The 10,261-nt window shown below is 40.4% G+C and overlaps 1 protein-coding gene across 1 annotated transcript; it reads right to left on the minus strand.

Moving 5' to 3' along the window:
* Positions 1–1,079: 1,079 nt before the first annotated feature.
* On the minus strand, positions 1,080–9,851 carry armt1 (acidic residue methyltransferase 1). Its single transcript, XM_061900540.1, has 5 exons — positions 9,741–9,851; positions 9,351–9,456; positions 9,027–9,268; positions 7,664–7,829; positions 1,080–2,755 (listed from the first exon to the last, which is right to left on the minus strand). Exons 1-5 carry the CDS (start codon positions 9,797–9,799, stop codon positions 1,973–1,975), a joined length of 1,356 nt encoding a protein of 451 aa, XP_061756524.1. The 5' UTR covers positions 9,800–9,851; the 3' UTR covers positions 1,080–1,972.
* Between the last annotated feature and the right edge of the window lie 410 nt (positions 9,852–10,261).

Below are 10,261 nucleotides of genomic sequence, written 5' to 3' on the forward strand. Positions count from 1 at the left end.
CTAATCCATTTGAATTGATTAAAATGAAAACCGAGGTAACTCAAAATGTCAAATGTTTTCTTCAAATCGCTTAGCACATATTGACCGGGGATTGGTTTGCACACCTTTCCATGCACAAAATGCATGGAAGTGGCTCTGGGTGAAAAGTGTTTTTGAACTTAAAAGCTGCATCTGTCAGAAGTCCTTGCATGTGTCGGACCACATGTCAAGGTAAAGAAAAAGCCTTTTACTGGTAACAAACTGACATGCCGCTGCTTCCTACAAGGACGACGAGTACCTGTCAAAACAATCTTCAGCATGGCTCAACACGTGTCTGTACCTATGGAGCTGTGGTAATACGGGAGCGTTAAAAGCCACTGTAGACCTCCATCTATAAAGAGGAAGAGCTCAACATTTGGCGCAGGCTTCATTTTCCCATCTCTGTGCAACATCTTTCTTGAGTAAACAGCCCCATTTTCAGAACATGTCAGGTCAAGTGGGAAAACAAGTAGCCCTGATGATGATATATATATTTTATTGCATTTCCCCAGAGAGGGTGGGGGACAAATTGAGGTTGTATTAGATAACAGGGTAAATGAAGGGTGCTAACCAAATCACATAATTGACTCTTTTGGGAGGGCAGTTGGAGCTCTTTTGGCATTGTTATGCACCTGCATTAACAGCTGTTTTCTTGGGTGTGAATTTAGTCTACCCTGACCTTGACTAAATAAGGTCAACAAGTCAAAAGTAAAGTGATAGCAGTAAAGCACTATGGTGGATTTGTGGACCTCTATCAATTTAGCCAACAAAGCGCCTTTTTATTTTGTCAGCATTTTAGAAAAAAAGTGTTTTGATTATAAAAGTGAATTTAAATGCTAATGAGGTCATATTTCATGTCCGTAAGATCACGGTGAGGAAAGGGAGGGGGGAACAGGTCACTGCAGTTCTTTATTTGATGAAAAGCCATTCATTAGAGCGATAGGATCTTGCCAGGAATCCAGGGCGAGTTACAAACTAAGACAATAAGCGTTTAAGTGTGCAGACGTGCATTTAGATCAATCAAACAGTTGTAGCAGTGTTGCGTTATAAAAACAAACAAATGGAGCACACATACACTGTTGTCTTTATTGCATCAAGTTTATGTGGTTTAAGTACATGACACTGTCCCCATGCTTGGCTGAAGGCAAAACAAGGTAGTGGAAGTTCGTTATCTCTTTCACCTGTCAACATACCACAAGGATTTAGCAAAAGAAAATACATTTGAGGCATGCTGCACTGAAAACTATCTTGATTCTAAGAGCTAAGTGAGCTTTTCATAACAACCCAAACAATAAGTCAGTTTTTTAAGGAATGAAAATACTTGTTTAAGATTATACAGAATGGCTTTCACAGGTTATGATATAAAGTCAAATTTTTCTTTTCAACCATGTGATAGTTTTTTCCTTTTTTAATTTGGTTCTGGGTTGGAGGACATTTAGTAGACCGGCTTTTTGTGCTGTGTTGGGAATGGGACGTACAATTATTTGTCTTATTTGGGAAGCCTTCATCAAGTGCTGTGCTGTGAGTTTCCATTTGTTTTGTCGCCTTGTTCCTAGTAAACAATTTCCCCAAAGGTTTGAGATCAATTGTGAAGATTTACTGAGTCCAACTTGTTGAACCTTAGCCTTGGCACTTTAACCTGTAAATAGCTTGCATGCCAAAAAAAGTTTGATGGTGAAAACTAAGTGATTGTAAGCTTATTTCCGGTGCTAGATATTGAAATTCTCCAACATAACGCAGAACCCTCTTAGTAATCCAGGTCTTAATAATCCACAAAGGTTAAATCGAGGTAACTCTGGACTTTGCCTTGCTCCAGTTGTCTTGATCCAAACGTTCAACTTAATCACAAGATGTTTAAAAAAGAGGAATCCAAAAGTGATATTCAAGTGCCCTCTGAGAGAAACACAAACATGGTTCAATGGCTTCAAGATAATGGCTGATACAAAGAACAGTCTTACAGTTCTGAATTGGGGCTGTAGAACTGAATAACTGCGTATTTGCCACTGGTCATCCAGTCTGGATCCTGGAAACTGAGCTTGCTCCCCTGGCCTGGCTGCAGACCCACTTGAATATTAGCCTTTAGGGTCCTGAGGCTGCACAGGGGCGACGGCTCAAAGCCTCTCAATGCTGCTTCAAAGCACACCGTATGGTCCCAGTCTCGATCACCTGCCAGCTTCCTGTAGTTGAGATCGCCTTTAAACAGCACCAAGTTGGCCTCCTGCAGAGTGGCGTACAGGTCCGGAGCGTCGGTTGCCATGTCACAAAACTCATGTGGTTGTGTCCAGAAGGGATGGTCGTGATAGGACCACACTCCTTCCTTCATGTAGCTTTGCCACCGCACTCCTACCTGAGACATCCACTTGTGATTGGCTGCCGTAATCTGCCGGATGGTCCAATGAAAATCATTGGCGGTCACATCAGAGACAAACCACGGAAAGGATTTTCCAAGGAAGCGGACCTCGCGGGCCAGACCAGAGGACACCAGGAAATCAGCGAGGACCAAGTCAGTTACTAACTCAAAGCCAGCATTGTCTAAAACAATGTCCACTTGGTTGGAGCCCGCTTTCCCTGACTGTCTTTGTCGCCGGGCAGAAATTAGGGTAGACCACACAGCAGCTGAATGGTCCACTAAGATGAACGGCTGCAGGCTGACGAGAGAGTCGATGGGACTGGACTTCTGTGAATTCTCCATCCCAGCAGAAATGGACAGATCACATTTGTTTCCCCACAGAGAAACCTTAAAAGAGTCAAGTAGGAACAGTGAATGGTTTCATCAAAACATTATTTGCGTAAATGTTTAATAGTGTTAATCACTCAGGTAGATACTTTATTATTAGTTATTTTTTACAACGTATCCCCCTAGACATCCTCAACATTTGTTAAACACACCAATTAGGTATAATATTGACATTAGACTTAAGTTTCCAAGTATACATTTTATACATTACAAATTACCCCACATGGCAAGGCTACTGTAAAAATGTTACATTTACATGTGAATCTGTAAACAGTTATTTTTATCCCTATAGCAGTGGACAACCAGTTTGTCAATCATGTCTGCATCATAACTGTCCGAATTTAAGATTAAGACTCTGTTATTGTATTAACCTAAACACACAAACTATAAATATAGTAACCTACGAACAAAACTGAACTCAATTTAAGTACTGTACATGGTTATACAAACCAAGCTTTAACACTTATTCTTCTAAGTGAGATCATCTCAAAAAATTGTTTTGGTTTGGTCAGTACAGTAGAACTTGTTTTGCTATCACAGCTTAGCTTTAAATGTGGCTTATACTCAAGAATTGGTTTGTGGTATATGAAGTAAGGAAATCAAATTTCAAAATAATTTCAATGATATTTTAGTATTAGCTGGTGTTGCTGTGTACCACTAGATGGAGCCTTTCTACCACCAGTGCACTACAGAGTCATGTATAGAGCAGTGTTTTTCGACCTTTTTTGAGCAAAGGCACATTTTTTGCGTTGAAAAAAATACAGAGGTACACCACCAGCAGAAATAATTAAAAAACGAAACTCATCCATCCAGCTATCCATTTTCTACCGCTTGTCCCTTTCGGGTTCCGAGGGGTGCTGGAGCCTATCTCAGCTGCATTCGGGCGGAAGGCGCGATACACGCTGGACAAGTCGCCATCTCATCACAGAAAACAAAATTCTGTTCACAATTAAAAAGTAATTGTCGCAATTGTTGGATATGACTAAACCATAACCAACCATGCATCAATATAGTTCTTGTCTCAAAGTATGTGTACTGTCATGACCATATTTTGAGTGTTTTGCTGTTCTCCTTTGTGTAGTGTTTTAGTTTTGTCTTTCGCTCCTATTTTGGTGGCTTTTTCTCTTTTTGGTATTTTCCTGTAGCAGTTTCATGTCTCCTTTGAGCAATATTTCCCGCATCTACTTTGTTTTAGTAATCAAGAATAGTTAAATTGTGTTTATCCTTCTTTGTGGAGACATTGTTGATTTTCATGTCATGTTCGGATGTACATTGTGGACACTGTCTTTGCTCCACAGTAAGTCTTTGCGGCCGACCAGCATTCTGTTTTTGTTTACTTTGTAGCCAGTTCAGTTTTAGTTTTGTTCTGCATAGCCCACCCCAAGCTTTATATACAACACAAAGTAGCAAGAAACACGTCAATAATGAATAAAGCAAAACATGTTTTCGACCAAAAATCACTCCATATTCTCTACTGCTCACTAGTGTTACCATATCGGAGTTATTGTGTATAAATATGGGGAAATAACTACAAAAGTACACTTCATTCATTAACTGTGTTACAAAAAAGATAAATAGAATAATACTTTGTGTTGGATATGGAGAACATATAATTGTATGTTCCCTTATTTACTGAATCAAAAATACTGAAATTCCACAAGAATGTGAATTTGCAAACAGAAAAAAATATACAAAAAGCAAACTATAACCTGCACCCTAATAATATACAACACTTCTTCTCTACAAAAGGGGAGATATATAATGTTAGAAAGAATGTAATTTAAAACATTTGTACACACGATTGACACTTAAGACCTTCAATATATCAGTATGTGGAATTTAATTATGGAATGGATTAAGCAAAGAAATTAAACAATGTACTAATATGATCCACTTCAAGAAAGTCTTCAAACTTAAAGTGTTTACAAAGTACAAAGAACAACCATGATAAACATTCTGAATTTAAAAATATAACTGAAATCTAATATACTCACCAAGTTTTATTTATTTTTATAGTTATTACTTATGGAGTATATTGTGAATAAACTGAGAACAGAAAGTGAACAAAAGTTTTAGCAACAGCTATGTAAAGGAAAAGGGGTGGGATTAAATAAGCTCTGCCTTTTCTTACTCCTTTTCGAACATGTTGAATAGACAAATTGGAAATTGTGATGTGTCATGTTGTATGCATGCATGTACCAAATAAACTCAAACTCAACGCCTTTTCTTAGGGGCCCTCACCATTAGTTTATTTTTAGTTTAAGCATTAGACACTTTATCTCCATGCTGCCTCCCGCTGTTTCTGACATTTACAAAGCAATTAGCTACCGGCTGCCACCTCCTGATATAGAAGAGTATTACACGGTTATTCTGCCGAGCTCTAGACAGCACCGACACTCAACAACAACACATAATTTGCAGACTATAATTACTGGTTTGCAAAAAAATATTTTTAACCCAAGTTATTGAAATTAGATGATCTCCCACGGCACACCAGACTGTATCTCACGGCACACTAGTTGAACAACAGTGGTTGAAAAACACTGGTGTAGAGTATAGTCAGCTAAATAACAGGCGCCATGTTGCCACCAATGAGGTGTGTGGCTGTGTCTATCAGCATGCATTGAGGTTATTCTGACCTTAGTTTTCCTGACACAATAGACCAAAATAATGTCTAAGTATATTTCTAAACATAGTCCAGCTCATAAACTTACAATAAAACGTTTTGGTCTTATTTCGTCAAAGTAGGGCTGGGCGATATATATCGATATATAGGATATATCACGGGTTTGTCTCTGTGCGATATAGAAAATGACTATATCGTAATATTCAAGTATACATTCTCCCGCAGTTGCTTTTAGCAGCTGGCATTACACTACAGGCTCTTCTCACTCTTTCCTGTCTCTCCTTCTCACAGACAAGCAGGCGCACAAACTTACACACGTCACGTCATACGACACATACGTATACGCCCTCGCGCAGCAGACTGGGTAACCTTAGCTGTGATGCTAAAGTAGCCGTACGAGTCATAATACGAGAGAAAGAAGGTGCAAATCTGGTAACAAATGAAGGAAGACCTAATTCCCAATAAAAACAGCAAAGTATAATTTTGCAGCCGTATTTGAGACATTCTGCTGCTACATTCATGCAGTATTTAGTGACCAGCAGGCTCTCTAACACGCTCCCGCTGGCGCAATAAACTTAATAAATACAGAGAACGACCAAAAAATAACTTACTACCCTCATTTTGCTTTTTATGTCATTTTAACTGTTTGCAGATGCACCAGCTCATTGAAGTTCAATGTTTTTGTTTCAATAAATAAAGGGTTTGACTGTTCTCGATAGCCAACATTATGTATTAACCTAACTGATCTTTCTTATTTGTAACTTGCCAAGCGAATAAGTGTACTTCTGTACTTCCCCATATTTCTGCACAATAACTGAGTTATGATAAAACTGGCGCGCAATAGGGAATAGGAAGTGATTTTTGGTCCAGAACATAGTTTGCTTTATTCATTGATGTATTTCTTGCCACATTATGTTGTATATTTTATATGACATTTCCCATTCATCTTATATTACACCCAAAATGTGGTTTATTGTACCCTTTTAATGTATACTCCATCTATTTGTATTTGACTTTCTCGTTTGCTGTTACCGAATTGCTATATTTTAGCTTTACTGAGACTCAAAGATAGTCTGTTTTTGTCAAACCATCTCTTAAATAAATTAATTGCTTCTGTTATTTGTATTAGCTTCTGGGTGTTCTCCCCTGAACAAAACACTGTCAAACCATCTCTTAAATTAATTAATTTATTCTGTTATTATTTTTGGGTTGGGGGGGGGGATCTTGCCCCAAATGGAGGTGTTCAAGTACCTCGGAGTCTTGTTCACGAGTGATGGAAGAGTGGATTGTGAGATCGACAGGCGGATCGGTGTGGCGTCTCCAGTAATGCGGACGCTGTATCGATCCGTTGTGGTGAAGAAAGAGCTGAGCCGGAAGGCAAAGCTCTCAATTTATCGGTCGATCTACGTTCCAATTCTCACCTATAAACATGAGCTGTGGGTTATGACCGAACGGACAAGATCACAGGTACAAGTGGCCAAAATGAGCTTCCTCCGCCATGTGGCGGGGCTCTCCCTTAGAGATAGGGTGAGAAGCTCTGTCATCCGGGAGGAGCTCAAAGTAAAGTCGCTGCTCCTCCACATCGAGAGGAACCCGATGAGGTGGTTCGGGCATCTGGTCGGGATGCCACCCGAACGCCTCCCTAGGGAGGTGTTTCGGGCACGTCCGACCGGAAGATCCAGGACACGTTGGGAAGAATATGTCTACCGGCTGGCCTGGGAACGCCTTGGGATCCCCCCGGAGGAACTGGACGAAGTGGCTGGGGAGAGGGAAGTCTGGACTTCTTTGCTTAGGCTGCTGCCCCCGCAACCCAACCTCGGATAAGTGGAAGACGATGGATGGATGGATGGATATTATTTTTATTAGCTTCTGTGTGTTCTCTCCTGACCAAAACACAAGACGTTGTGTTGTGTGTTTACCTCGCACAAGACGCTGTAACTGCTGGCTTACCAGTGTTGATGGTGAAACTTTACTTCTCATACTTGTTTACTTTCCCAGTTATGGGAAAAGCGATATCAAATATTTCCACAATTCACCTGGGTTGAGAATCCCCATGCTGCACAACAGTGCACTTTTACACGTCGAAAAACTAACGAAGAAGCGCCGCAAACACAGAGCATCACAACAAAGTTGGTAGCAAACATGGTGCTCAAGGACTTTCTTGTGAGTGCCTTTTGACCAATCATTGAGGAGATTGCCTGAAACCGGGTTGGCCATACTCTCTCTGCACCAGTGTTACTCATGTCAGTTTGCAAATCATAGAAGTTTGAGAATATGCTGACCTGTAGCAGTTTGTTGAAAAGGTCCTGTAGGTGATGTTCAGAAATATCGCCCAAGTTCTTGTTGATGCCCTCAAGGTATGTGCATAAGGTCATCATCGCCTGCTGAGACTCAAAGAAGCTCTGAGTCTTACTCTCACTGAAGACGTCGTAATCACTGATGGGTGGGCTGCAATAACAACATAAGTCACATGTCGATAGATAGATTGATGTTGTTATTGTCTTGTGTGATAGACCCCAGAAAGATTGTAGCAATTAAAGGCCTACTGAAATGAGATTTTCTTATTCAAACGGGGATAGCAGGTCCATTCTATGTGTCATACTTGATCATTTTGCGATATTGCCATATTTTTGCTGAAAGGATTTAGTAGAGAACATCCACGATAAAGTTTGCAACTTTCGGTGCTAACAGAAAAGCCCTGCCTCTACCGGAAGTCACAGACGATGACGTCACATGTTGATGGCTCCTCACATCTTCACATTGTTTTTAATGGGAGCCTCCAACAAAAACAGCTATTCCAAGAAAACGACAATTTCCCCATTAATTTGAGCAAGAATGAAAGATTTGTGTTTGAAGATATTGATAGCGACGGACTAGAAAAAATAAATAAATAAATAAATAAAAATAAAAAAACGCGATTGCATTGGGATGGATTCCGATGTTACATTTACTAGGATAATTCTGGGAAATCCCTTATTTTTCTATTGTGTTGCTAATGTTTTAGTGAGTTTAACAGTACCTGATAGTCGGAGGTGTGTGTCCACGGATGTGTTGACGCCAATGTCTCAGGGAATTCAATGGTAGCTTTATGGACGGCACAAGCTTAGCTGATCTCCGGTGAGAAGCGACTTTTTACCACAATTTTCTCACCGAAACCTACTGGTTGACATTCGGTTGGGAGCCATGTTTGCTGTGAACCATAGTAAAGTTTCACCTCCGTGAATTTTAAACAACGAATCACCGCGTGTTTGTGTGGCTAAAGGCCAAAGCTTCCCAACTTTATCTTTCTACTTTGACTTCTCCAATATTAATTGTACTAATTGCAAAGGATTCAGCAACACAGATCTCCAAAATACTGTGTAATTATACGGTTAAAGCAGACTACTTTTAGCTGTGTGTGTGCACAGCGCTCATATTTCCTAACAATCCGTGACGTCAAGCGTACACGTCATCATTATGCGGCGTTTTCAAGACAAAACTCCCAGGAAATTTAAAATTGCAATCTAGTAAACTAAAAAGGCCGTATTGGCATGAACTATCAGACTGCGTGGTGGGTAGTAGTGGGTTTCAGTAGGCCTTTAACAGGGATCTGATTTAACCAAATAGTGTGATCTTTATCATGACAGAATTTGTGAATATTCTTACTTGAGCCAGAGGGCCTCCTGTATTTTGCGGTACATGTAACACTCCACAAACAGCCATGGAGACTTGAACCAGCTGACCGCCTCCTGGTCACCCTGCAGCTCCTGTTGCCTCAGCAGGTACTGGTTCCAAGAGTCCGCATCGGCCAGGCCGTCGTTCAAGGCAAGGATGGGTTTGTCTGTTTGCAGCTCATTTCTCAGCTTGGACAGCAGGGAGATGGTTTGCTTCTCTGCTTGGATCCCCTCCTGGTGTCAAGTAGTCAAAAAGACATGACAGGTTCCGATATATGACCTTTAAATATGGGGGAAAGAGACAATATAGACGTACCTCTCCATATTCTTCAAAAAACTTGTTTTTATTACGATGGATTGTATCGACAACTTTAGTGAGGATTGTAGGCAGTCGATCTCTCACCGTCAAATAAGCAAATGACCTGCAAAACACAAAATAAACATACACTCGAAGGCATTTCAAGCTCCCACTTGGACACATACGTCCACGATAACCTTCATTATTATTAAACCCACATGTGCACGACACGACACGACACGCCAAATCCCCGCAATGTACAGCCATGCACTGACAGCTAAATGCTATATAGCTACTACTAGTTCTGTCACGTTCGTCCAACCATTTATTGTTATTGTCCTAAATAGCAGTGTGTGTAACGAGAACGTTGCGAATGAGTACGACTATCTAAAAGAAGCTGTCACTTACCCAACCACTTTGGCTGACAGGGAAGGAGGAACTACGTTGCCGGTCTGGTCGGCCGCCATGTTTCACACTAGTATTAAAAGCTTCGGCATTCAAAACAAAACTTTATTGCTGGGACACAAATAAACAGACCGGAAGTTTATTTTTATTTTTTATTTGGATTTTTTTCTTGAACAACACTCATACATTTATAATTCACATAAAAGTCGAGACACTTTCAACATCAAGGAAAGAAAACCAAAGCAATGCAGATAGAGTAATATCCATCCATCCATTTTCTACCGCTTGTCCCTTTTGGGGTCAGGGGAGGGGCTGGAGTATTTCTAAGCTGCATTCGGGCAGTAGGGCCAACACAGATAGACAGACAACATTCACACTCACATTCACACACTAGGGCAGGGGTGGGGAACCTTTTTGTCTGAGAAAGCCATGAAAGCCAAATTTTTTCAAATGTATTTCTGTGAGAGCCATATAATGTTTTTTAACACTGAATACAACTAAATGTGTTTAAGTAAGACCAACAT

This window comes from Nerophis ophidion, linkage group LG05 (assembly GCF_033978795.1).
Source record: "Nerophis ophidion isolate RoL-2023_Sa linkage group LG05, RoL_Noph_v1.0, whole genome shotgun sequence".
Classification (NCBI taxonomy): domain Eukaryota; kingdom Metazoa; phylum Chordata; class Actinopteri; order Syngnathiformes; family Syngnathidae; genus Nerophis; species Nerophis ophidion.